Source organism: Drosophila pseudoobscura, chromosome X (genome assembly GCF_009870125.1).
Source record: "Drosophila pseudoobscura strain MV-25-SWS-2005 chromosome X, UCI_Dpse_MV25, whole genome shotgun sequence".
In the NCBI taxonomy this organism is placed as follows: Eukaryota; Metazoa; Arthropoda; class Insecta; order Diptera; family Drosophilidae; genus Drosophila; species Drosophila pseudoobscura.
In genome coordinates this window covers 56,499,149-56,526,985 of record NC_046683.1, presented here as the reverse complement: position 1 = coordinate 56,526,985, position 27,837 = coordinate 56,499,149, and the positions used below count along the sequence as shown (strand labels likewise).

Here is a 27,837-nt window from a genome sequence, read left to right as displayed (position 1 = left end):
TGAGGAAGAGTCGATTATGGGGATGGGGATGCTTATTTTGATAGTTTTCGGGAATGCGAAGATAATAGGCGAAACATGAGCTCTCGTTCCACTGAGAGAAACATCGCCAGAGCCCAAGTAGCTCCCAGCTAGAATGGGTCTGGTCTCGTCTTTCAATTACCTGCGAAATGGCCGAATGTTTTTCTCGACTGTAAACGAAAAATGGCTCTGCTGTGGCACACAAAAATCGTTTGTAATTAATGAAAAAAGCAAATAAACAACAAATGTTTATGGCATGTCGGTGGATGGATGGGAAGCTTCGGCGTTGCCAAAGCAACCAACAAAACAATACCAACGCCCGATGGGCGATTGAGGATTGGGGATTGGGGATCCGGTCGGCGGTGGCACGCACCCACTTGTGACTGACGGACCGCAGAGAACCACCGCCAGCCGAGAACAGCTGCTGAGAGCTGTACGTGTGTGTGTGTGTGTGTGTGTGTGTGTGCATACTGGGAGAAACCGTGAGTGAGAGCCACCGAAATCACGGCCAAGTTGGAGAACTCGACTCGCGGCTCGCGGCTCGCAGCTCGCAGCTCAGAGGCAGGCAAGATATTCATGCCTCGTCGGTCGGTTAGTTAAGCGCGGTTTGTCAGTCAGTGGAGTCGATACCGTCACCGTCACCGTCCTCGTCATCGTCATCGTCATAGTTATTGTTGCTGCTGCTCCTGCTGCTGTCGTCGGTAGTTTTTTTTTTTGGAGAAACACTCGACTGTCCCACAGCCATGTCCAAGTACACGAAATTGGCACGCGGGATCTGCGATCTGCTGATCTGGGCCGCGCTCAGTGTGGGCAGCCTGCTGCTGCACAAGTGGGGGAAGCCCTTCAAGCGCGGCTTCTTCTGCGGGGATGAGTCACTGGCGTATCCCTACCGCGAGAGCAGCTTCGAGCACGAGCTGGTGCTGGCCATCGCCTTCGGCGTGCCCACCTCGGTGATCGTGGTGGTGGAGCTGTTCAAGCAGCTTCCGGGTGGCGCTCTGCGCGAGACCTCCGGAAAGCGGGATGGCTGCCGCCTGGGGCACCGCCTGGGCCAGCTCTACAAGCAGGCCATCTTCTACCTCTTCGGACTGGCCATGGTGGCGTTCACCACGATGCTCTCGAAGGTGTGCATCGGGCGCCTGCGTCCGCACTTCTTCGCCGTGTGCCAGCCCATGCTGCCGGACGGCAGCACCTGCCAGGACGCCCAGAACCAGGGCCGCTACATCGACAGCTACACCTGCAGCAACGCCAACATGACGGACTTCAACTTCCGGCAGCTGAACCAGTCCTTCCCCAGCGGCCACGCCAGCATCATCCTGTACGCGATGCTCTACCTGGCCATCTACCTGCAGGCGGCTCTGAGCACGCGCGTCTCCAAGCTGCTGAAGCACCTGCTCCAGTTCCTGTTCGTCATGTTCGGCTGGTACGTCTCGCTCACCCGCATCACCGACTACCACCACCACTGGAGCGACGTCCTGGCCGGGGCCGTCATGGGCGTCCTGATCGCCTGCCTCACGGGCGCCTACGTGGCCGACCTGTTCGCCTTCAAGCGCTGGCCCAAGACCGGCTACTCGGCCAACACGCTGCGCAAGCCGCAGGTCTCGCCCAAGAGCTCCACCAAGTCCCAGGCCGGCGCCGCTCCGGCCACGGCCGCCTCCAATGGGGCCCAGCCGCCCGCCCTGCCGGCCTACACCTTCGGGACGCTGCCCTACCTGGCGGCACATCCGGCCCAGGCGCAGTACGCCCAAACCTATCACAACTACGGATACGTTCCCTGAGCAAAGGGACAGGGCCGGTAGGCAGATGGGTGCTTGCTTCAACTTGGAAAACCTCACACTTACACACACACACAGCCCCCCCCCCCCCCCCCACACACACACACACAGTCACACAAAGACTTGCACGATATTCCTGTTTTTTTTGTTTGTTGTCTGTATTCTAGCGAAATATAAAATCTTTTTAAAAGTATCGTATCACGAAGATGGTTTCGGAGTTTGTTTTTCCCAGAGGGCAGAAAAGTAGAAAGTGTTTAATCGATTGATCGGGTATTTGGCAACATTTGAAAGTTGTCGCATCTCAGCCCAAACCTTCAACTTCCAGCGGAGATCTTGGGTATAGAACTGGCTTACCTGCAAAGAGAGAAAACAGAAAGACTTTGGTTAGGAGGCATTTCGTGGCTGGGGATTATGATAATAGCACATTCCAGAGGTGTTACAACAGAGATATTCTTACAGGGAGAATCAATCGCAGCCTCGATCGATAAAATAGGTTGCAAACATTTACAGTTACTTTTGCTTTTGTCCAGGCCGAGAGAACGAGCCAACAGCACGCAAAAAAACAACAACAACAACAACAGAAACGGCTTCAACACCTACCAGAGACTAGGCCAAGACCCACCGCCCCGCATCCAAGCAGCCAAGCAAATGGGTTCCAGCTGCGGCGACTTTAGAAATTAGGAATAAATTATTGAGACCTTAGCATATTTGAGCAATCGATAAACAGCAGCCCAGGCCAGAGCCAAGCCAGAGCCAGAGCTAGATCAGTGGGAAAAGCAGAAAAGCAGAGACTTGGAGCCAAACAAAGGTTTTTGAAACAAGTTTTTGTTTGGTAGCCACTAACCTCCAACATCGTCGGATCGATCGCAGCGATCGAAATGCAAATGAGCCGTGGGCCGAGCTGAAAGAACTGTCTGCTTGGACCCATCCAGCACGGCCCATCCATCCATCCACCCATTCACCCGATCTCCAGTGTGAAAATGTGCGGCAATCCGAACACGCGTCTGCTCTCGCGGCTCATCATCGACTTCCTCATCCTGCTGGGGGTCTACGGCGCGGCCCTGGTGGTCCTGCCCCAGCAGCTGGCCACCGTCCAGCGGGGCTTTCACTGCAGCGACCCCAGCCTCCGCTACCCCTACCGCCAGCCCTGGCTGACCAAAGTCCATCTCACGATCGCCGTCGTCGCCCTGCCCGCCGCCTTCGTGCTCGTCGTGGAGATGCTGCGGGCCGCCTTCGTGCCCAGTGGGGCGGAGCTGAAGCAGCGGTTCGTGTTCGTGGGCGCCCGGATACCGAGCTTCATCAGCGAGTGCTACAAGATCATCGGCGTGTATCTGTTCGGCCTGGGGCTGACCCTGCTGGTCATCCGGCTGACCAAGTACTCGACCGGACGCCTCCGTCCGTACTTCTTCGACGTGTGCCAGCCCACCTGGGGCGAGGAGGGCGCTGAGAACTGCGCCGATCCGTCTCTGCCCGGGAACCGCACGTCCCACTACATCGAGGACTTCAGCTGCACGGAGTTCGCCGCCTCGCAGGACCTGCTCGACCTGGTGCGCCACTCCTTTCCGAGCGGGTTCGTGACCTCCACCTGGTATGCCATGGCATTCCTGGTCTTCTATGCCCAGGCCAGGCTCTTCGCTCCCTGGCTGAGACTCCTGCGCTCTACTCTGCAGCTGGCCTGTGCGTCGGCGGCCCTCGTCGTGTGCTGGGAGCGCATCTCCACCTATCAGAACCATCTGTCGGATGTGGCGGCCGGTGCCGCCTTCGGTGCTCTGTTGGCCTTCTTTGTGACTGTCTTTGTGGCCCATCTGTTCGAGGAGGTGCGCGTGAAGCGGCGCCAGTGGCCCCGGAACGAGCAGATCTACGGCTATGCGGGCTACTTTAATCGGGCCACTTATGGATATTGATATTGATACATCGATCGGGAATAAAACGATAATTTTGATTTGGATTTTTTAACTGCTGCCAAGGGGAAAGCTTTTCGAAGAGGTTGGTTCCTTAGTCGAGTTCCGAACCACAGCTTTCGATCCACACAACAAGTGGTGGCGATCGCCTTCCACTGATAAGCGCGCGCTGACCACAGTCTACACACGATCGCTCCATCTCCCTCTCATTCGTGAGCTCTTCTGTCTCTTTTGATACACGGTATTCCGGCAGTGCAGGGGCATGCTGGACTCGTGTCGGGGTATGTAAGAGCCAGAAGGAAAGGAACCCATAAGGTATATAAATTACTGATCCCGCATCCAAAGCCGAAACGATATAGCCAGCCATATACGTCTGTCCGTCTTATGTGTCGTCTAATTCTTAAAGACTAGACTAGTGCAAGTAGACTAGTAGTTGGATTAGTAGACTAGAGATAGTTGTAGTAGCTGTAGCTCACTTTCCACTCTTCAAATGGCACAACTAGCACAAGAAAACCGAATACGCAGAATCCTAAAGAACAATCATATCATATAGCGATCACATCATTAGATAGATAAAGATAGATATGAATACCGGGTATCCGAGTGTCGAGTCCCGTGTTCCCTCAACGCAAACGCTTCGACTGGTTACTGCCATCACCCCCTCTCCCTCTCTCACTCTATGCATCTCCCTCTCTCCACCCATTCATCTCTTTCGTTCGTTAATGATCGGCAGCAGTACAAGAAAAATCCATGGATTTGTTTACAAGCCAACACCGATGACACCGAGCGGTGGCAATTGTTTTCGTGCCGCTCAGTCGCGATCGGGAAGCGGCGCTTAAAAGTTTACAGATCGGATTCCGGAACGGCAGTCGTTAAGTTCATAAACGATCGTATAGTTACACGAATTTTGTTTACGTGACAGCCATACGGAATGGAATCCATAAACGTGAAAACATCAACCCATAATGCGATCATGAAGGTTCAATAAAAAAAGTGAGTGGGGGCGCGCTGTTAATTGGGCTAACCCACTGGATAGACGGATTGATGGGCCCTAATAATTTGCATTTAAACTCGATTTGCTGCTGGGTTCAAAGTGCAGTTGGAAATGCCAGCAGACAAGTGCTAAAATAAACAGGGGCACCGCTTACAGTAAGCGCCAGGGAGTCTTTTCCATAACTCGTATGCCACATTTTCCAGCATAAAGTTCACAGCCACTGAGCGAAACACTGGAAGAGTCGGGTTGGGGCCAGGCCGGGGGCAGGGGCAGGGCCGCCTTAATTCAATCAAATGTCGCTTATTCATTCAATTAAAGGTCGCGCCGTTTGACGTCCCACTATGAATGCGTCTGTGAATACGAATACGGAATACGAGCAGTACAAGTGGAGTGGAGTGGAGCGGCGTGGGGCGGCGTGGAGGCAGCAGCCCGCTTTGAATGTTTTCCATTTTTTAATATAATTGACAGTTAAACTTTGTGCACATGTTCAGCAGAAGCGAAACTCCCACTCCACTCCGCTCCGCTCCGCGCCGCTCCACGCCGGCTAGTGTCACACAGATCAGACGGGGAGCAAAGCGGCCACAGATGGAGATGGAGATGTGGATGGAGATGGGAGAGGGAGAGTACGCACAATGGAGGCCATTCTTGGGCCGGAGATTAGTGGCGCTGCAGTCGGCTCTGGCTGGCTCTGTTCCGTCTCCGATAGTGCGAATCTCTTCCGAGCGAGAGGGAGTGCATAGTGCGTGCATTGACGCTCCTATTTGATGCATCATTGCCGTAGAACAATAGGTAGCCACTCTGCGAGTAGCCGCGTGAGTCACTGCCCGGCTTGCTGACCCAGGGAGCGATCCGCCGCTGCTGCTGCCGCTTCCTTATCGTGAGAGCTTTATTGGTTCGGGCTTACCGTGGTTTAGGGTCCCCTGCAGATCTGTGGAACATCACAACAACCAAAAACGCTGAATTACAGTGATTTGGCAGTAATCAGTAATTTGGCAAAGCTTTTGCTTTTGCTATTGCGGCTATCTAGAACACTTCAATTTATCTTATCAAAGTGATCTTGAGCTTGTTTGAGCAAGTGAGACGCGCTACACTGAGCGAAAGGGTGGGAGAGTTTCCTGGTAAAGGGGTTCAGAGATCATATCGGGATCTGGTTCTTCTTGCTGGGACCTTTTGTTAATGATAAGTTATGACTAAGCCGTATCTAGAGAATCTGTTAACCGTTTCTACTCTGCTTTTTGTTGCAGTGCCCAGTGCAACACGAGGTATACGGACTCTTGTCTAATCTGGAGAACCGCAACAGCACGGAGCTTCGGAGCGGGCTAATAACAATAAAATAGGCAGTAAACATATTGCTTTGGCGCAAAAGATAGAGAGACAGAGAGCAAAAAAGCTAAAACAATATCGTCAGAGACCAAGAGACCAAGAGAGAGAGAGAGAGCGAGGGACAGAGACAGAGGGAGAGAGACAGAGGCCCCCCCACATCAAATGAGCGTTAAATTAAAAGAACGTTACCCAAACGACGCCGGATCAGTCAGCCACTGACAACGAACCCGAAACGAACGAACCAACCGAGACATCCGCGACGGGTAGACACAGAAAAAACAAAACAGAAACGATCCGATCCGATCCAAAAAGATAATTACAAACCAACATAAACAGACAAAAAAAACACACAAAAAACAATTTGGAATATTAACTAATTAAAGCCAAAGCCAAAGCCAGAGCCAGAGGCAGAGTCAGCGATCCATCTACAAAATGCGCAACGCGAATGAAGATCAATCCGTATCCGTCTCTGTGTCTGCGACTGCATCTGCATCCGCGTCTGCGTCTGCCTCCCCAGTGCCCGAGGGATGCCAGAGCCAGAGGCAGGCGGAGGACCGACAACTGACCCGGCGACTCCTCATGGAGCTGCTGGTGATGGTGGTGCTCGTCGTACCCATCTGCATCTATGAGTTCGCGGTGGATCCGGTGCGGCGCGGCTTCTTCTGCGACGACGAGAGCATCAGCTACCCCTTCAAGGACAACACGATCACGCCGGTGATGCTGGGCCTGATCAGCGGCCTGCTGCCGCTCGTAGTCCTGCTGCTCGTGGAGTACGTGCGGCACATGCGCGCCGGCGAGCTGGCCACCACCGTCCACCTGCTGGGCTGGCGGATGTCCGCCTGGTACGTGGAGCTGTTCCGGCAGACCACCTACTTCACCTTCGGCCTGCTGCTCACCTTCGACGCCACCGAGGTGGGGAAGTACACCATCGGGCGCCTGCGGCCGCACTTTCTGGCCGTGTGCCAGCCCCAACTGACGGACAGGACCCTCTGCTCCGATCCGGCCAACCTGCACCGCTACGTGGAGAACTACGAGTGCGCCGCCGAGGGCTACACCGTCGCGGATGTGCGCCAGTCGCGCCTCAGCTTCCCCAGCGGCCACTCCAGCATTGTCTTCTACTCCATGGTCTACGTGGCGCTCTACCTGCAGCGGAAGCTCACCTGGCGCAGCTCCAAGCTGAGCCGCCACTTCCTCCAGTTCGTGGTCATAATGCTGGCCTGGTACACGGCCCTTAGTCGCGTCATGGACTACTGGCACCACTGGTCCGACGTCCTCTCCGGCTCCCTGATCGGCGTGGCCGGGGCCCTCATCACGGCCCGCTACATAGCGAGGTTCTTCGACTCGCCCTACGAGTCCGTCCCGGGCATCCTCAGCGGTGGCCTGCGCAGGCAGAACACCTCGGCCACGCTCCAGGAGGAGGTGTGTCCCACCACCCCACCACCGTACTCGGCGAACAACAGCTACAACGAGGATCAGTACTGCTCGAAGGTCTGATCGGAGACGATCACCATGTACTATAGAACATTCCAAAGCCCCGAACGGGCCTAGGCCTGAATAAAATAAAGTATCGATGAGATGCGATGCGATAAAATGAGATGAGATGAGAACAGCTCGAGTTGAACCTGTAGTATCTACACCTTCATCATAGAATCATATTGTTAGATCTTCACCCAGCATCTGTATAGTTCCCATGAATACGAATCTGTACGATTGTCCAGTCAAAACCATCATACTGTCTAAGTTCTCGTATTATTTGTGTATTAATTGGATAAATAAATAAGTACTCCAAAGAATTTCGAGACATGTTTTCATTGTCGTTGTATTGTTGTGTTCACCTGTTCCCCTGTGCCCCCGCCCAGTCGCTGCTCCATTGTTTTCGATTGGGCGCTTATCTGCATTTATGAATGTGTTCCAGCTTTGTTCTACATGAAATTTCACATTTCAATGGCTGCGCCCGCTTCAGCCACCCCACATTCCATTTAATGCCATATATCGAAGGTGTTCGATTGACACAATTTTTCGCACAGTGTTTTTTTGGGGTCATACTTGGCTGACTGGCTGACTGGCTCTGCCAACAGTGGTAGGAATGTGTGTTGGCCGCATGACGCATCAACAATGCGATTCGAATGGGTGACTGAGGCAAGGGATGGGGCAAGGGGCAAGCAAGGGTTTCTGCTGCGTCAGAGGCACGCAGCATTAGCCAGTGGCTCCGAACCTCTTTTCGAATGATCGCGAGAAAGCCGTATAGCTATGTACCCACTCGACTCTGTATTTCCCGGTACCCCCTACCCTACGCAGGCGCTACAATGTACCCAAGCGCGTCTGTGAATCAGACGATACTAATCTGATTTGGATGGCCCTCTGACCCATCAATTAATAATTTTCAAAGAGAGTCTAAGAGAATGATGCGGATCGCAAAGAGAGCTTTTTGGGAGCTTTTCGGGGGGCTTTTCGATAGATGGGGGCAGAGCTACGCTACGCGATCGGTCCGGCGGACATACGTCAGCGGACAGTCCGCAGTAACTCGCGTGTTATTTTGATGACCATTCCAGGGCCAGACGGTGCGCCAGCACGTGCCTTGGCAACAGGCAACAGTCTGCTTATCTGCAGCGTCAGCAGCAGCAGCAGGGGCGCCCCGGAGAGTTCAGATCACTGCGTTTACTCTGATGCGGACGGACTGGTGCGGGGTTCTCCGCTCGGCGGACGGAACGAAGCCAGCTTTGGCTGTGGCTCTGGCTCTGGCTTTGGGGAGTCTATAAATACAGCAACGGCGGCAATAACAATGCGAATTGTTTATTAATAATACGAATCAAGCGCGTCCAAATCAGACCCAGTTCTGATTGCTGGGGGCTGGGGGCTGGGGATGGGGGCCTGTGGGCTTGTGGCTTGGGGCTTACATTACTCAAATACTGTGATCCCAACCAAACCGTAGCTCAGTGGAGCGTAGAGCTTCGAACAGTCCGGACGCCATGAGCTTCAGTTTGCAACTTCGGCCTCCGGGCCGCCTGCTGGTGGACCTGGCCCTTCTGGCCCTGCTCCTGATCCTTTCGGCGTACTTCAAGCGCATCTGGTGGCCCACCACCCAGCGCGGCTTCTTCTGCAACGACGAGACCCTGATGTATCCCTACCGCGAGAGCACCGTGAGCCCCACGCTGCTGCACTGGCTGGGAGTGCACTTGCCCCTGCTGTTCCTGGTCCTGCTCGAGAGCTTCCTGACCTGGCGCCGGGGCGAAGTGACCAGCTGGCGGCACCTCTGGCCGCTGTGGAACACCATCCGCTGGTTCCTCTACGGCCACGTATTCAACAATCTCCTCAAGAGCATCGGAAAGGAGACCATCGGCAGACTGAGACCGCATTTCTTCGCCGTGTGCCAGCCCCAGTTTCCGGATGGAGGCAACTGCTCGGATGAGGCGCACCGTGGTGGCCTGGTCTACCATGAGGCCTACAGCTGCCGGCCCGAGCTCTCGGGGGCCACCCAGGAGATGCTGACGAGCCTACACGTGTCCTTCCCCAGCGGTCACTCGTCCATGGCCTTCTACGGCCTGGTGTTCCTGGCCCTTCACTTGCGTCACCGCCGCTGGCCCTTGAGGGGCAGTCTTCTGGGGCCCGTCCTCCAGCTGGGATGCCTCTGTGTGGCCTGGTTCGTGGCCATTAGCCGTGTCATGGACTACAAGCACCATTGGTCGGATGTTGTGGCCGGTTCGCTGCTGGGGGCCGGCACTGCTTTTGTGGTCGTCCAGGCGGCCAGGCTCGAGGAGGGACACAGGACCACCAAAGCAACGGCGTCAACAAATGCGAATGCAAATGCAAATGAGAAGGAGAAGGAGAAGGAGAAGAAGAAGGAGGGCCAGGCAGAGGCAGATGCACTCGCAGTTGGAGCTGTGGCAGGGAAGAGCCACCAGCTGGCGCATGATTTGTGCCAGGTTACGTGTCAGGGCTCTAATTAGTTGAGGCTCGGTTTAAGCTATGCGATTTCTAGTTGTTAAGTTAAAGCGACGCAGTTGGCAGTAAAATTAAAAGTATTTAAGCGAACAAGGCTTGTTTGTGGGCAGATCATTATGAACCGCTCAATGCATCTGCACCTCCTCAGATCTGTGCGAAAAGTCGGTGGAAACTGGAAACATCAAGATCGATCAAACGCTCGATCGAGTGGAAAACTGACGATTAGCGGACAGCCTTCCAATCGAATGAGGTTCAACGTTGCACAACAATCATAGTTTTTCCCCTGGCACTTGCGGTTGTCTCTGTCTCTGTTTCCCAGCTAAAATATCAGGCTACCAATTTCCCTCTACCGCTCCACCGCTCTCCCAGGAATTCAGGCCTGCGCTCCCCTCACGGCTGCTCATAAAACGCAAAAAACTGTGCAAATATTTGAGTAGAATGAGTGGCGTTTGTCAACGCACTTGCCAAAACACTTGCCCGTAACGCAATAAAGACAAATCTGGTAATTAGCGTCTACTATAAAGCTGTTTTCGTCTTTTGTCGGGGAATTTTTCGATCTGTTTGCCTTGTGTATCAGAACAGAAATAGATTTCCAACGAAACCGGCGAGCGCACCCCAGCCCAGCGAATAAACCCCCCAAAATATTAATATTTACACTTCGATTTACGAACTGATACAAATGGACTTGGCCTGAAATTTCAATTAAAAGAAATATATATTTTACTAGAATCAAATATTTTCATATTCAGATTAAATATATTCTCCATTTAAACTCAAATTATTCTCATTTTTAAGTTGAAAATTTGTCCTATTTAAATTCTATAAATTTTATATCTAAGTTTAATATTGAATTGAATATTGTTCATATCTAAAATATATGGTAATGTTTTCGTATTCAAGGCGTTAGCAGCTAAAACCAGTTGGTAATTAATATACAATTATTTAAGCGATATGCAAAAAGTATCTCATTTAATTTTTTATTCAATATAAATAGTCTTTCACTTTGATATCAAAACAAATATTTTCAAATGGAGTCTTGATAATATTTAATATTAGTATGAAACATATTAAGCTATAAATTCAATATTTTATTTATATTATAAGGTGTCATATTTTAAAAATTAAATTTATATTTATTTATATTTAAATTAAAGTGAATTATTGTTATATTCTTGGAAAATGTATTTCTTATTACTGTGCCATTTTTCTCTGAGTGTGGGGCACTAGTCTCCCTCCACTAAGGGTCCCCCCTGACCCGCTCTTGTCGCTTACAAATATATTTCAATAGTTTCACTCGCGCCCGGATTGTAAGGGCCCCCGCATTGATTTCTATTGGCAGCCGCAGCTAATTTCGCGAAACGAACCCCAAGACCCCCGAAACAGAAAGAGAGAGAGAGAGTGAGAGAGAGCGCGGTCGTCGTCGTTGACAACGGGCCAACAATTAGCGGCTCTTTTAGTTTCATTAGCAGCAAATTTTCAAACGACTTAACCTCAGTCAACAAGGCGGCCGCAGACTCTGAATGCTCCCTCTCCCTCTCCCTCACCCACCACCCACCACCCACCTCTCGGCCGCGGCCCCCAGGAGAAAAAAGAGATATAAATAAATTTCCACAGCCTTGGCATAAATTGGCGAAAAGGACCAAGCCATCTCCGACTCTCTGGCTGATGATGATGCGCAACACCTGGACCCGGTCCTGGGCCGGTCCTGGGCCGGTCCTGGGCCGGTCCTGGGCCTGGCCTGGCCTGGGGATTTCTGCGGTACTTGGCACCCTCATCAGGTGAGGATGGATAGTGCTTGGGTAGGAAGAAGGTAGGCAGAGGTACGAGTAGCATCGGCCGCCGCTTAATTGGCTCATTTATTTTGATGGCAAAGAAAATGCTAGAAAATTGTGGTTCTTTTTTTGTTTGCATCGCTTCGCTCCTTCTCCGCCTAATTCCCTCTCCTTATCCCAGATTCTCCCTGGTTTTATTATGATTAATTGTGGCTAACACACACACAGGCACACACAGGCACACACAGGCACAGAGGGAAACTGACCCAAAGCTCCACTTTCTTGCCAACTTTTGCAACTGTGTCAAGTTGTTGTTGTTGTTGTTGTCTGGCTGGCTGGGAGATTCGAATGATAAATTTCTATGCAATTTATTTTAATCTGCTGCGACAGTCCCTGCCACACTAGCCCGGGTTCCGTTCCCCCCCTTTCTTCCTCGCTGCTTTCATGCGTTAATTAAATGGGAAAATATTTGCATCGCAGCCCCCGAATGGGGCCAGGGATAGGGTTCGGAAAGTTTTAGCTGCAATCCAACACAGTGACCCAAATCCGGCATTAGCGAAACTTTTGTTTCGCTCTGCTTTGCCCGGGAAGGCCAGATGCGGGCATAGACTTTTCCGAGCAAGTTGCAATCGGAGTTATTTGCGGCCTGGGCGGAGTTCATTAAGCCAGAGACGGAGACTTACACTGAGACTTGGCCACGTAACGCGACAGGAATTAGGTAGAGTCAGGGAGTGGCAATCAGGGGGTGGGTCTGGGTCTGGGTCTGGGTCTGCCTCTGCGGCCATCAATCAGGGCACCCGTTTAACTAGCACTCTCAATCAATTGCTTTCAACGTAACTCTTGAGCAAATTTAAGAGAGGCCACCGCAGACCAGCAGACCAACAGACCAACAGAGCATCCGTGTATCTCTCTAATCACCGTCAGGTGTGATAATGCGGCCCGTCGGTGTCGGTGTCGGTGGCGGTGGCGGTGGAGGTGTTGGTGTTGGTGCCGGGGTCCAGTCCGGGCAGTTTGTCACTCCACATTATATCACCCTTCATTCAAAGCGAAGCACCGACTCATCCAACTCCCATCAGCCATCAGCCATCAGGCATCAGGCATCCATCGTACAGGAGTGCAGACTACATCGCTCTCGCATCGTCTGCTGCATTTTTGCATGGTTGTTTGCTCAACAAAATATCCCAAAGCATTTCGGGGATTTTCCACTCCTCTTGTTCCTCGTACTCCTCCTCTCCTCCTCTTGATGCTCCTTCTCCTCTTTCTGCTGCTGCTGCTGCTGTTGGCGTTGTTGCAACATGCGCTTCATATTTTTGCGGTTGCTGTCCTCCTTGCACTCCTGGCCAGCTTTTCCACTTGCTATTTGCCATCAGCAGTCATCAGTGTCTCTGCTTCCACCTCCCTCTTAACTCATGCACCGCCCCGCCCCGCCCCGCCCTGCCACGGCCTCGCCTGGGTCCGCACTGCTCCAATCGTTGGCTTCATGTGTGTAAAGACAATTTGATAATCGCAAAATGCAGCATAGTTTGAGTTAATGAAGCTTGTGTGCCATGTGTGCCACCTTCGTAGAGCTGCCACCCTTCTGCTGCCTTGGTGCTTTGCTGCTTTGCTGCTCTGCTGCTCATCGTGGTGGAGCAGTCGCAGCCGCATTCCCAGTCCCAGCCAGCACTCCAGAGACTCTTCCTCGTTTCCGTTCCCGTTGCCGTTGCCGTTGCCTTTCCGTTGTCGTTGTTTGTTGGGCAACAAGCAGAGCGTTTTGCTTGCCAATTAGTAATTTGCTTGCTAGTGCTGTTGCCTGGCCATGGCCATGGCGATGGCGATGGCGATGGCTGGGGAATGGTTTACCAGTCCAGACCAGACCAGACCAGAGCAAACCACACCAGACCGCACCAGTCCCTGACAACCTGGGGGAGTTTTAAATTGTCCAAGGTGGAGCCATAGTCAGAGGAGCCAGTGCCACCACAGCCCGGGCCAGGACTGGCTCAAGTTCGTTTAATGGCTGTCCAATTGGCATTGCTTTAATCTAAAAGTTGTGGCAGATTACGGTGCGGAATCAGAGCTCTCCGTCGTCGGAAAAGTTGTGCGCCGTGCCGTCCCGTCCCGTCCCGTACCGACCCGACCCGTGCCGTGTTTCGCATTCAGGCATTCAGGCATTCTTTTTCAATTTGTTTAAATTAATGTGACACTTTACAATGCATCGTTAATGTTTTCCATTTCCATTCCGCCTGCTGTGAACTTATTTATTTCATCGTGCAGCGGGTAGCGGGCAGCGGGCAGCATGCGGCATGCAGCATGCAACGTGCAACGTGCTACGGGCACCCGTTCATCGACAGGCCAGGCAGATCCTTCGACAGGGAAGACAGGCGAGGTCCAAGTGACAATGTGACAGATGGGGCTCCCAAAAAGGGCGCCTGCAACGATGCAATTTGAATGAAAAGCAGCAGGACAGCAGACAAGAGATCTTGCAGCAACAATCGTGGAAAACAACCCATTTTCCTCCTCCTTCCTTGTCACCTTCAGCGTTCGCCTTTGGCGCGGAATGGAATGGAATGGAATGGAATTCGCTTCCGTTTTCGATGTCCTGTCGTAGAAATCACACGCAGCCTTGACACGTGACAGCTAAGGGATGGAGGACAGAGCCAGGGGCACAGGCACGGGCGCGGGCACGGGCACGGGGACGACTGTGCGGCGGCCATTTTGCGTTTTGTCGCCGCCATCATTATTAATATTGCTGGCACAGGACGAGAGCCAGGACGAGAGCCACAGCCAGAGCCAGAGCCAGAACGAGGGACAGAACCAGGACCACGACCAGGACGATGCGATGCTAACTTCCGTTGCGTTGCGTGGCATTCGTGCTGTGATTTTTTCGCGGCTCTTCCATTCCCGGCTTTCTTTTTCGATGGCTCTGACAATTTTGATTGTTGGCCCGGCTGAATGGAGGATGTCCTGCTCCTGGTGTGATGCTGCTCCTCCTGCCGGGACCCAGGACAGCAGTCGAAACAGGTGTGGCCGTCAACTGGCAATCAACTTTCATTTAGCAGCATCATTTGTCACGCTTGTTTATTGCCCGGTTACGTGTTGGCCACACTTAATGGCTGTTATTGTCGTCCCCGACCGACGCGTCGGCTCCTCACAGAGCGGAGGGGAGGGGACACCAGACAAGACAAGACAAGACAAGACAGCGCCAGACAAAGCAAGGGACGAGCAGCGGAGACAAGACAGTACGTATTGTATAGGTCCGGGATGCGGCACTCGATTTGTATTGATTTAAAATGCACGGGGCAGGCAGAACTTTATGGAATCATGTGGCATGCGGCGTTGCTTCCTTTGCAACGCCATAAATTAGCAACTATTTCAATCATCCCCCCCGCCCTGCCTTTTCTATTCCACCCACGAAGGAGGCACAGATCATAACTAAAACATAGCCCCAATTATGCCGCAAGCTCCGATGCTGATTCATTGATGAGCCCCCCCTCTCTCTCTGCGTGTGTGTGTGTGTGTGTGTGGCAGGGACGAAGAACGAAATGAAAACGCAGACCCATTGCTAATGCCGCGTTGATTATGAATATTTTAGGAGCAGCCACTGCCACAGCAATGATCATCATCCTCATCATTATGATGATGATGATGGTGTGGATACGGGATTGGGTCTCGCGTACGCGGGCAATAAATTTATATGCCTCGTAGAAACCACCTCCACACCACCCACCCCCCCCTTGGCCCCATTCCGGCTGCTTTTGGGCATATGAAAATTTACATTTTGGCAATTTCCAGCTGTCGAAGCTGTGCGCCGCTGCCGCCGGCGCTGCCGGCCTCCCCCATTAGTTCTGGCTGCAGTGGCCGATAGCAAATCTTCAACGGACTCTGACTCCGACTCCAACTCCGATTCCGATTCCGAGTACGTATCCGAGTCCGTGTCCGTGCCTCTGTCCGTGCGAGTGCATCGCGTAAATTCCGTTACGACGTTGCTGTCCGTTCGCTTTGCCAGAAAATGCAATTTCCTAATTTCTCACTGGGGAAATGCCGTTAAGAACCTAGACGGGGGGGTTAGGGCTGACCACTCGACCGGCCAGGCCCAGGCCCAGGCCCAGGCCCAGGCCCTGCAGTCCGACTGATTGGCCAGGGCTGAGGGTTCACGGGGGGTTCACGGGCTGGTTCAAGAGGTGTTCGCTTCCAAATTAATGACCCAGCGCCGCAGACGATGAGCAGCACAAACAAAAACCCAACATACTCGCACATAAAAAGAGAGGTGAAGCCGAAGCCGAGGCCGCAGACAAAGGCGCATAAATGCATAAAGTGAAGTCGGAAAATTGCAGCAATTGCAGGAGAGGTCTCACTTGGGGTGCACCTCTCCCTCCGGGCTTATGCAAAGCAAATTGGTTTATGCATGAGGCGTCGGACAGACGCAGCCAAACCAAACCAAACCAAACGAAACGAAACGAAAGGATGTAAGGCGCTTCACACTAAAACGGAGCACCAGTCCCAGCCCCAGTCCCAGTCCCAGTCCCAGCCCCAGCCCCACTCTCACCAGCGAGACCGAGGCTGATATGATGGAAGCACCGGCGGGAAATGGCCACAGACCACCGCCCTCCCCTTGATTTGGGAGTCGGGGTGTGGGTTGGGGGGGTTGGGGGTCATGAGTGCCGGGCTAAGTAAATTGTTGGCTCAGCCCTTGATTAGCTTAGCCGGGGCCAAAGAGCAGGAGGAAGCTGTTGGCCGTAATGCATTTTGGGAACCACACGAGCGGAATTTATGTACGAGTATACATATCCGAGCATCCGTTCTGTTCTGGCCGAGAAGGAGGTTGCATTAAAATTTCAATATGCGTACCCTTGTTAAAGCCAAGTGCAACATCACTCCATGCCACGCCACGCCACGCCACTCCACTCCACTCCAGGAGGAGGCACACGTCAATGATGCACCCAGTGGCAGGGGCGGGGTACACTCTTATCTGCAAATCTAAAAGCCCTCAAAAAATGAAACCGTTTTTAAAATGCTTATTAAACTGCCATAACACCACGCCCCCAGACCCAGACAACCCCCCAGCCCCACCCCAGACAGGTCCTCCTGGATAATGACAACCACACAGTACGTGGTACTTCCTGTTCCTGTAACCCTTTCATCTGTTTGCCCATTCGGGAGGGCCAGAATCAATAAACGAGAACAAAAATGTCGGGGGCTTAGAAGCCAAATTGGATTTGCCAAGGGATCGGATCGGATCGGGGTTTAGGAATAGGAATCGCAATGGGAAAAAGGAGTACCAATGGGTTCTTGTTTGGGGCTCGGGGCTCGGGGTTCGGGGCTTGGGTTCGAGTCTAAGTAAGCAGATAATATGACCATGGCTGAAAGGGAATGTCAATGGGGGCAGGGATTGGCATTGGCATTGGGTTTGGTTGGGGGTTTGGCTGTGGGTTTGGCTGTGGGTTTGGGTTTGGGGCTTTCATAAAAGTAAGAGTAAAGCGCAGATTGTTTTTGGCCCCGTCCCCAGTGGGGGATTAAGATCTGCAGCGAGCCAAACCGACCATCGATGATGACAGCAATGATGGAGGGGGTGAAAGAGAGCATAAAACCGAACCAAAGCGAACCAAAGCGAACCCCCGTTAAATGTTATGGAAGCCAAGAGACGGGCCCAAAGCCCCCAATCGCCGCAGCGAAAGCGAAAGAGTGAACGCATAATCATCACTTTTAACGGCAGGAAGGACGAACGGAAGGTCGGTGGGCCGGGGGTTGGGTCGCGGCGGTAGGTGGTAGGTGGTAGGTGGTGCCGGGTAGGTCCAAAAATCGCGCTTATGACTTTTCAAATGAATGACAGCAATTAACGCAGTCAATGATGGCGCGGCCATTGTTTGCCCTGTTTCTCGTCCTGCGAGCTCCTGTTTGCTTTTTGCGCCAGTTTGGCCAGCCATTAAAAGCCGCCAACGTTGTCGACAGTCCACAGTCCACAGCCACGTCCTTAGCCACGTCCACATCCACGTTTGTGTCTGTGTCTGTGTCTGTGTCTAGGCTCGCATTCACGTCCATGGTCGCCAGTGTTATGACACATAAAAAGCAACTGGTTCAGGCCCAGGACTAGGACCAGTCCAGTACCACGACCATGACTGCGCCTAGTCTGGGACAACGACAACAAAGCCGACTCCGTTATCAGCTGTCTGGCTCTTGGATGCTGGCTGCTGGCTGTTGGCTGTTGGTCGAAAGGCTCAGGGCTAAAAACAAACAAAATACGCCCGAGACCGAGGGCTGAGGCCACTAAATCTGTTATTTATATGGCATCAGCGGGCCATTGGGTGGTGCTGGGGGGCGGGTACAAACGATGCGTTTGTCGAGCATATTTTAGATATTTTTATGCGACCGCCAGACAAGGCGGATTTACAGCAGCAGATGGGTGGCTGAGTGTGGGGCCGGCTAAGAAATATTAAAGAGTGTTGCGGAATGATCTGCGGGAGCCGTAGGAAAACCCTTGCCGCGACCACTTTGTCACTCATTTTCGCACGCTCCGGCTCCTGTCCGGGCAAACGCCCGGAAACGCGGCCCCTCGTTCATCATGGACTACTGCCAATATGTTGACCCTGTCACAAAACCGAACCAACGACGCCTCCGCACTCTTTATGGGCCCCAGGACTTTGGCATCTGTTGACCCAAACGCGCAACCAATTTTGGCCAACGCCTGCAACGTTCAGTGCGGTGTTCGGTGCTCGGTACTCGATGCTCGGTGCTCGGTGTTCTGTATTCTGTGTCCTGTGTTGCAGTCGATTGTTGGCTGCTGCAGTGTCCAGCGGCCATTCTGGCGGCGGATGCTGCTGTTGCTGCACTTCATCATTACCCGGTCGTTATCGCTTTTTTGAATTTAAATAATGGTCGCTTGGCAGTGGAACGGGCACCCCCCCCCCCCCCCCCCCCCCCCCACCCAAAAACGAGGGGCAAGCGAAGCACGGAAAACTGATTTGAAATTTGAGCCCCGACACGTACGTACGTCGAACGTAATGTCCTGTCCCCAATTCATCTGCTCCTCGTTCTCGCTCTCGTTCCCGGACCCGTTCTCGCTCTCCTCTCGCTTGGCCTGATTGTTAATGAGATGATGTTGTGGCACAGAGACCCCGGAGCTCGGGTCGGACTCCTGCAGCCACCCTGCGAGGGAGGCAGTAGGTTGCCGGCCTAACCGCACTCGAAATGCTCTGGGGGTTTTTATCACACATACGACCCGTGTGTCGTCATGGCCGCATGCATAATTTGCATCACCTCCATCTCCCCCCATGGGGTCGTGCCATCCCCCATCCCCCAGCCACCAGCCACCAGCCAGGCCTGTTCCCAGCCCAGATCCCCGCCAGCGTTGGCGGCCACGAAAGTGCTCATGAAAATACGCGAAAATGTTGTAGGCGAAATATGTTTTCGGTTTGGCTTTGAAATGTCATTTTCGGTTGCCGCAGGCTGCAAGCTTGTCGCGTATCAATGTGTTGCCGAAATGGAGGCAGATAAAGGACATATTTAAAAAATTTATGTTCGACTTTTGCAGGGTTTTCCTCCGCTAAATAATTCGGTCAAATTGTTTTATTGCGGCACCAAAGATACGACTATCTCCGGCCAAAACATGAACTCGAACCTTGGGGAGGAGCTTGCAGTGTTTTGCCTCTTCTTCGGCCAAGTGCTGCATCAGCAGCAGCGACAGCGGCAGCAAGAAACATCAGCAGTGGCAACATTCAGTTGAAGATGCCAAACACGCTCTTCCTGCACAGCAATCCCCATCTCATCCTCTGCAGAGCTCTACAGAGGAGTCTCTGTGTGGGGTTTGCGTGGACACTCAAAGCTGTTAGTGAAGTGCCCAGTGACTGGACACGGCAAAAAAACGCCGGGTGAATGGCAAAGGGATCGGAACAGAGAGAAATTCGCTGACTTCCAATCAAGTTCGTCAGGCAGCACATAAAACGGGCCCAGAGAGCACAAGGATTTGAGGGAGCCAAGCGGGGTCCGTGAAGGGGAGCACCCAATCGCCAACGCCAAATGTCCATCATCTGCAATGGCAATAAAACTGGCCAAAAGGCAGCCCAAGGATTCACTGAGCAATGCAACGCATATAAAATATTTGCCGCAGCAGCCAAAAAAAAAAAAAAATGGGAAAAAATGGGGGAAAAATGGGAAAAAGGGAAAGAAAAAGGGAAAGAACACTGGGAAAGGGCGAAAAGGCTGAAAGCCTGAGGACCGGTCAGAGATAGATGCCAAAAGGGCCGAAAATGATGCCCAGCGAGTGAGAGAGAAGGAGTGCAAAGTGGCCACCCCCTGGCCCATGAGGCCCATGAGGAGTGGCTGCTGGTCAGGTGCCTGCTGGGACGCAGATACAAGGCGCGTGAGAGCCGCAAATTATTGTTGCATACTTTAAACGGTTTCGGCCCGTTCCCCCCAGTATGTGAGCATACCTTTGGCCTGCCTGTGGTTTTGTCCTTTCTCCCCGGCTAAGCGGCATATCAGAATCTCATAAAATGTGCCCCCAGCCCCGTTGCCCCGTTGCCCCCGCCTTTTATTTTGTTAATTGTGCAACGATTCCGGCGCTATGCGATTCCTTGCTGTTTGCTGTTTGCTGTTGGCATTGCTGCGCTTGCAGTTTGTCTTTTTATGGCTCGTCCTTCCCTTCCCCCACACATATTCCCTGTCGCGGCCATGTAATTGTTTGAGGATTCCATACAGATTTATTGTGGCTCTCCGGCTGTGGCTGCCTGGCTGGCTGGCTGGCTGCCTGGCTGTGTTGTTTTAGCCCTTGAAACACTGTGTACACGGACCATTTGATGGGAGTTTGATTTGTCAGTTGTTTAATTTATGACTGCGTCGAAAGAGTTGCGAAACAGTTTTGAGAACTCTCTCACACTCCCTCTGTCAGGGCTCCAGGAGCTGTCCTTCCGCCCCAGGAGTGGGACTCGGACGAGGACTCGGACGAGGAGGACTAGTGCCTGCTGGTTAGTTTCATGCCGTGGCCAAATAAACTGTTAAAAATGCTGAGAAAGCGCGATGTGTCCAAGCCCCAAAGAGGAAAAGGAAGTGGAAGTGCCAGTGGAAGTGCCAGTACCGGTGCCGCTGCCGCTGCCAGTGGAAAAAAGTGCAACAACTGACGCCAGAAACAATAAATGCCGCTGAGCACTACAACAGAACACAGCGAAGGATGGCGATGGCGGAGGGATTGCAGGCAGGGAAATGTGCTAAGGAAAATACAAAATAACAGAAGTGCCAAATGGCCAGCCAGCCAGCGAGGCAGCCAGCAGCCAGCCAGCGGCGCAGAGAAAGGAAAATGCGGAAAAAGTCGCAAGTAGCCATGGAAAAACAACAGAGAACGAGAACGAGAGCAAGAGAAAGAGGCACCAATGTTTATCCAGGAGGTGGGTGGGTGCGGGGGGTGGGGGGGTTGCACGGTGGCTGAAACAGTTCGCGTAGCACATGTGGCAAGAGCACAGATACGAGAGTACAGCACTCGAAAATCGACGAAAATCCTTTTGCATGTTGTTTCACAAGTGGCCAACCATCCACGTCTCCGTGCCCCACGCCACACCCTGATTTCCATTCAGCCCCAATCCGTACGAGTGTTCCGTCCATTCTGCTGATGCAGCGAGTGCGATGTGCGATGTACCCTCTCTCTGTATGTGTGTGTGTGTATCTTGACTCCGTTTTATTTCAGTTATATCTGTAGATACTTTCGCAACACTTCATAAACCATAAAAACAACACGAGACCAGAACCAGCGCCAGCGCCAGCCACCACACACCAGGCAGGCAGCCAATGGGAGTCGGAAAATTTAATTTGAAGCCCATAATTTTTGGGTTAACGCGGGCTTCCTTCGGCGAGGAACAGCTGCAGGAGATTCAAAAGGACCTGTTTATTGCACTTTGTGCCAAGACAAAGACAAGGATGGCTGGATCTTGCGCGGTGGGAGGAATTTCCATCTCTCCATCGGGCTCCCAATGTGACTCTCGGGTGAGGCGAGACAAACCCTTCCCCGCTAGATTAATGTGGGACGTGGGACGCCAATCATCTGCCATGCCAAAGCATGTGGTGCGGAGGTGATGGCTTAAGTTCTGGGAAAAGGCATGTGAGCCGATCCCGAGCCTGGAATCGCTGTGTTCGGTTTCCGCGGCTGTTGATGTCAGCAAATATGCAGTTCCCAGAAACCTCAAGTGCAAATCAATAGCCGTATTGCTGCAGAAGTAAACAAAAGGGGAATTGGTGGCATCGAGTTTCCGGACGAGTTCTGGAAACCGATTGTCAGCAGCTGGTCGGCCAGTTGTGGAGCGGGAGTCCGGTCCGAGGGGCTATAAAAGCCAAGTGGAGGTCTTTGGGTGGCCCAAGTCGTTGATCAATCATGGACAAGACAACACTGCTGCTCTTCGGTGTGGTGGGCCTCTGGCTCCTTGCGACGGGCGATGGGTTAGTGGAGCAGGTTCTGAAGCCCGTGCCTATACGGTTTGTACCGCTGCTCGACATTAAGCAGAAGGTGTTCGAGGCGGGCTTCGAGGTAATGGAGACCGATTTGCCCTTCGTGGTGGCCATCGACTTCAGGGGAAGGAAGGGCAGTTGGTTTTGCGCGGGGGCCATTCTGGCCCACTGCTGGGTCGTCACGGTGGCCTCGTGCACCAAGCACGCGTCCCACATCGCCGTCAACTACGGCGCCTACCAGCGCGACAAGTCCCTCTTCACGCAGCACGTCACCAGCAAGGCCGTCCACACCAATCCCAAGAACAAGGACTTCAAGCACGACCTGGCCCTCATCCGAACGGGCTATGTGAGGTTCTCGGACAGGGTGAGAGCCGTGTCTCTGCCCAGCCAGAAGATCCGCCTGCCCTACATCGACGAGTGGACATACTCGGCGGGCTGGGGGCGCCACCACGTCGCCCAGATGAGCACGAACCAGCTGCGGCTCATTCAGGTGGAGGCGAAGTCCAACCACTTCTGCCGCAAGAGTGGCTTCGGCCAGATCATTCAGGACTCGATGATGTGCACCGCCCTGGCTGAAGGGGACAACAGCTGTCTGCTGGACTCGGGGAGTCCCCTGGTCCTGCGCGACCTCCGGGTGATCGTCGGCGTGGCCTCCTTTGCCAGCCAGCTCGACTGCCGTCAGAACCGGCTGCTGGTCTACACCCGACTCACAGAATACACGCAGTGGATACGATCCCTCATTATTGACGATGTGTGACAGGTCTTGCATTAAAGGATCATTCGATGAGACCTCTAACTTTTCTTTTGGTGGGTCTTTGGGGGAGGGGCGGTGGGAGGCACACAACTCTTTTGCTTGGCGCCGTCCAGGTGAAATCTAATTAAGACTAATCAAGGCGCAGAGTTTGGCCGGAAGTGGAGCAGCTCGGCTGGCAATGCGTTCCATTCAGCGCCACTTCCGGCAGGACTCCCCAACGCCCACCCCCTCCCCCCAGCAGCAGCAGCAGCAGCCGCTTGGGCCAAAACGGATGCGCGAGTGACACGAGTGGCGAGCAAACATTTCATTAGAGAACATTTTGTGCGCTTTTTCTCTGGGTCGAGCAGCTGCTAATGAGAAATTTCTGGCCTTGCGCGAGAATCCTTTCAAGGCAGTGCCCAGTCCCAGTCGCAGTCCCAGTCCCAGCTCCGCAGACACTGCGGAAATGGCGTGAAAATTAATTAAATTTAGCAAAAGAAACTCGAAATAGAAAGGAAGTCGAGAAGGTGAATGGAGCAGACCAGGAACAAGAGCAGCAGCAGGAGCAGCGGGAGCAGGAACAGGAAGGAGATGAGAATGAAATGAGCTAAATCTGGAATTGCCGAACAAATGCTTGTCTAATGGTGGCTGATTTTGTTTGGCGTTGATTTTCGTCCCATGAATAACAAATGTCGGGGGCTTCCCTTTGAAGCAACCAAAAAAAACCAAAAAAAAAAATAGAAAAAAAAGGCAGCGTCGCCAGGCTGTCTATCCGTTCGTCCTGCCGTCTGTCTGCCTGTCGCTCAGTCAAATATTAAAAAATATATAAATCATAAACAGATGACGCCGCTTTGCATTGAATTCCCGACGCGTTCGTTCCTTTTTTTTCCGGTGTTGTAGCTATTGCTACTTTGCGTATTATTTATTCATAATTTCTTTTTATTGTGTTTTATTGTCGGAGTGCTGCTCCCTGCTGCCCTGCTTCCCGGCTTCTTTTCAGCGGGATCTGTGCGTTCATCACACGCACAACGAGGCGTATACGTCACGTGCAGGAGTCGTCGTCCTCATCCTCATCCTCATCCTCGCCTCCCCACCACCTCCCCTCCGCAGTCGCAGTCGTGTTTTTTACGCCTGCCTAGCTCAGCGCAATCAGTTGACACTTCCCTTAGCATGTCGTCATTTATCTCACAATGGTCTGGGCCCTGGTCCTTGCTTATTTTGCAAATTTGTATTTCTTGTACGACTGTCACAGGGAAGTCCTTCCCTGGGATCCACTGCGACTGCTGCTGCCGCTGCTGCTGCTGCTGCTGCTGCTGCTGCTGATGGGGCTGACAGTAAAAAGTAACATCCATGTCTCGTTTGGCTTTGGCTTGCCCACCCCAGCGACTCCACCTCCACCTCCGCCCTCGTATAGTTCTCTGCTCAGTCTGTCCATCTCCATTCATAGTCATCACACATGACGCCCCCTTCTCGTACTCTCGCCTGACTGCCCCACCAAAGCTGGTAGCCATATGGGAAAGTGGGGCTGGAGATGGGGGATTGGGAGAGTGCAATCATTGTCATTATCATATGCGTCATGATTTCGTTCGGTGACGTCAGACAAAGCAGTCTGTCATCCATTCAGTCCCTCATTCACTCAACAGACTGTGATGACATTTGCATCATGGCCATCGGAGGAATCGGATTCTCTGTGCGGATGGGCAAACCCATCTGAATTCAAATAGATTTTCCACGGGAAGTTGCTCCACGGAAAGTTACACCGAGCTGAAGGCTAAGCCGCTGCAATGATACTGATACCCGGAAGGGGAAATCGAATTCCCCTTCCCCTTCCCCCAATCGGATCTGCAGCTAATGCAAAACAAGTGCCACGTTCCCATTGAAACGGAGATGAATCCTGGAAGCACTCCAAGAGCGAGTGTTAATTTTTCAACGGAGATTGGGATAAAAGGAGACCTTTTCACGGCACTTAATCCATATGTCGCAGGCGACACCGCACCGTACCGCACTGTAGCACGCCGCACTGTAGCACGCTGCCTGGGGAATGAATTATGTGCGACATGTACGAAAAATTACGCGCAGAAATTGCAATGATGAAAAATGAAATTTATTGTGTGTCGGGGCCGGGGTGTGGCTGGGGTCGAGCCGGGTCCAGGTTGGGCAGGAGGCTGGCATTTGCACCCCTTTTAACACGCTTTTTAAATTTATAATGACGCACAGGATGCACAGGCGGAGGCCTCGGGAGGAGGCACACAGGAAGCACCAGGAGTCGGGGGCATTTCGGATCCGTTGAGCAGCCTAATTTTCAGGGGCTCGGGTAAAAGTTTTTGCGCATTTTAGCGTAGAAAATGCAATAAATTAAGCAAAATACTTGAGTCACCTTGAGCCTTGAGTCTTGAGCCCTGATCCTTGAGCCCTCGCTCGAGCAAGGGGCTGCATGAATGAATGAATGAATGAATAAATGGTTGGAGGGGGATGCGATGCTGCGAGTAGGAGGCTGGGGCCGGGGCAGGGGCAGGGGCAGGGGCTGGGGGTTGATGCCTGAGAGCAGCATGTCCTTTGGGCGACAACACGGCAGCCGTTGTCGAAAGTTTATTTCTGCCCTTTTCAGTTCCCTTTTTTTGTTTGACTGAGCGCGTGATTAAATGTAAAATTGGATTTTTATTATTTGTTTGCAAAATATCCTTCGCTGTTGTCCTCATCCTTGGCCTGGTACCCCGTCCCCGGTCCCCGGTCCCCCGTCTCCGTTCTATTCCTCGTCTGTCTTTTGGCAAGTTTTCAAATTGCGTGGCAAATGCGGCAAGGGGTAGGGCGCCGGCTAGGGCTCGTCCTGGAGCGCATATTTTGCACAGCTCTGTTCCGAAGGGTTCGGTGCGGCGAACGCTAGAAGGAGACCTTTATAATGCGATTTTCGGTCCTGGACCGGGACCGGGACCGGGTTCGGGTCCGGGTCCTTCTCCCGGCAGCAATGCGTCAGCTGTTCAGCTTGCTCCTGGCATATATAATGAGTGCACTTGGGGGTGGGGCCTGGATTACGGATGCGGACACGGATACGGACACGCAAATCCCTCTTGTCTGGGGAGAGTTGGTATATTAATTTTTTGGCGAATAGATCATAAAACGGCACAAATAACTCTGAAAGCCCACACATGGGTACACCACTCGGTTGTGATGGGAATATAAAGCAGGTCTCCGGGCCTCCAAGCCTCCAGGCCTACGGGCCTCCACAATCAGCCCACAGAGAATGCATTCATTCATTCGTTCACTCATCCGTCCATTGTGTATTTACCAACTGCATAAACATTCTGGGCCATAACTAAAAACCCCCGGCTAATTGACACTAATTGCAAATACTTCCCCGGCCACTCTCTCCCACCGAGAGAGGAGCTCCTGGCTGTGGGCTGTGGGCTGTGGGCTGTGGACTGTGGGCTGTGGGCTGTCGGCTGCCTGATTATCATCGGGTGGTGGCGCAAACAACACATGAATGGACACCACCAGCGAAGAGCTGCAAAAACATTGGGTGCGAGTAATTGCAACAAAATCATCAGTGGCAACATCAACGCCAGTTTCCAGATGCCAATGCAGCTCCAGCTGTGGCAGGGCCCCCCCCTCCTCACCATTCAGAGCGCTGAATGTTCGATCAATTGCATTTGGGTCTGGCAGCTAAGCTTTGTTTAGATTATGATTCCATTCCATTTCTGGAATTCGTTGATTTGAAATTCGATGGCAGGCCATCAACAGGGAAAATAATATTAACTTAATTGGAGCTGCGTTTGTGCATTCGAGTATGCCCCTGACTCTGCCTCTGCCCCTGAATCTGCCTCTGTGGGCGGATCAGATGCTCTTAATGCCCAAGTAATTCCCATTCAGAGGAGTCTCAGTGGCGCTCAGCAATCAAAATGCCATATACTCGCATGCCAGATGCCAGAACGCAAAACAACAAAGGCCATAATCAAATTTTGTCACATTTAAAGCACTTTTGACACATTTTAAAATCAAATTTTATGGCCAACTCCTCCTCCTCCTCCTCCTCCTCCGCCTCCTCCTCCTCCTCGGGGCTGCGGCTGAGACCAAGGCTGACTTTGGTTTCTTTGGTCTCTGATAATAGGCAAACAATTTCCCCAAATTTGCGTTGAGGGAGCGATGAAGACAATCAGAGCCCACATATGTATGTGTGTGTTCTACATGTATCCCTGCCCCCCCTGATGCTGCCACAGCCAATGCTGCTGTTGCTGCTGCTGCTGCTGGTGTTGTTGCTGTCGAGTGTACTTAAATCCAATTGACAATTTGAAATTAAAATGCCAAAAAGTACAGCACACACACACAAGCACACAGAAGACCGCAGAAGCGAAACGAGCTGAAGGACATCAAGTACAGATGCAGATGCACTTGCAGATGCAAAGATACTTGCATAAACTCGCATAAAATGAGACTCCTTGCGAGTCGGATGAGCAACTCCAAGGAAGAAGGCAGAAGGGAATATTTCTCCATCGCTAATCATGTCTCTCAATGTTTTCTGCCAGTGTATAATGAAATGCAACGCTGCACACTGCACACGCAGCACATCGTATCTGTGTGCCGTCCGTGTGTGTGTCTGTGTGTGTGTGTGGAATAGAAATTGCAATGTCAGCAATTGGCAGCAGCAAAATCTAAATAAACATTGTCACAAAATGCAACCCAACCCCATCCGGATCCACATGGGGCGAAGGAGGCGGTCGAGGAGGAAGGACGGGGGGGGCAGGCGGGCAGTGGAAAAAGGGTTACCAGCACCACCCACGATTGTAGGGTTGTCAATAAAATTGGCAACAGGCCCCACAACCGGAGGGGCACCGCAGGGGGAAGGCACTCGATGGGTGTGTCCTGCCAATAGGTAACCAGCAAATGCAGTTTTGCATTTGTGCCATGTACGAGATACGGATACGAGACAGAGATACATTTACAGATACAGATACTCGTACACGCGTACACTCGTACATAT

General features: G+C 52.5%; 5 protein-coding genes across 6 annotated transcripts in view; all 5 read left to right on the top strand.

The window, feature by feature from the left end:
* LOC4812480 (putative phosphatidate phosphatase) overlaps positions 1 to 7,801 on the top strand; it is a 66,878-nt gene extending 59,077 nt beyond the window's left edge. The window contains exons 1-2 of one of the 2 annotated variants that reach the window (XM_033382613.1): positions 4,491 to 4,684; positions 5,930 to 7,801. In XM_033382613.1, coding sequence (XP_033238504.1) covers positions 6,441 to 7,502 — 1,062 coding nt within the window. In that variant the 5' untranslated portion in view covers positions 4,491 to 4,684; positions 5,930 to 6,440 and the 3' untranslated portion in view covers positions 7,503 to 7,801. Of the gene's footprint in view, positions 1 to 4,490; positions 4,685 to 5,929 lie in introns of those variants that run through there. The other variant, XM_001352352.4, reaches the window with a different exon arrangement.
* On the top strand, positions 578 to 1,988 carry LOC4812264 (putative phosphatidate phosphatase). Its single transcript, XM_001352349.4, has one exon. The coding sequence runs from the start codon at positions 762 to 764 to the stop codon at positions 1,791 to 1,793; it is 1,032 nt and encodes a 343-aa protein (XP_001352385.1). The 5' UTR covers positions 578 to 761; the 3' UTR covers positions 1,794 to 1,988.
* On the top strand, positions 2,469 to 3,744 carry LOC4812249 (putative phosphatidate phosphatase). Its single transcript, XM_001352350.4, has one exon. The coding sequence runs from the start codon at positions 2,771 to 2,773 to the stop codon at positions 3,692 to 3,694; it is 924 nt and encodes a 307-aa protein (XP_001352386.2). The 5' UTR covers positions 2,469 to 2,770; the 3' UTR covers positions 3,695 to 3,744.
* A 1,127-nt stretch (positions 7,802 to 8,928) lies between the features above and the next one.
* On the top strand, positions 8,929 to 10,464 carry LOC4812580 (putative phosphatidate phosphatase). The gene has a single exon (XM_001352351.4). It carries the CDS (start codon positions 8,978 to 8,980, stop codon positions 9,953 to 9,955), a length of 978 nt encoding a protein of 325 aa, XP_001352387.3. The 5' UTR covers positions 8,929 to 8,977; the 3' UTR covers positions 9,956 to 10,464.
* An 11,591-nt stretch (positions 10,465 to 22,055) lies between these two features.
* Positions 22,056 to 22,886, top strand: LOC117184397 (serine protease 1-like). Its single transcript, XM_033381513.1, has one exon. It carries the CDS (start codon positions 22,056 to 22,058, stop codon positions 22,884 to 22,886), a length of 831 nt encoding a protein of 276 aa, XP_033237404.1.
* The last annotated feature ends 4,951 nt before the right edge of the window (positions 22,887 to 27,837 follow it).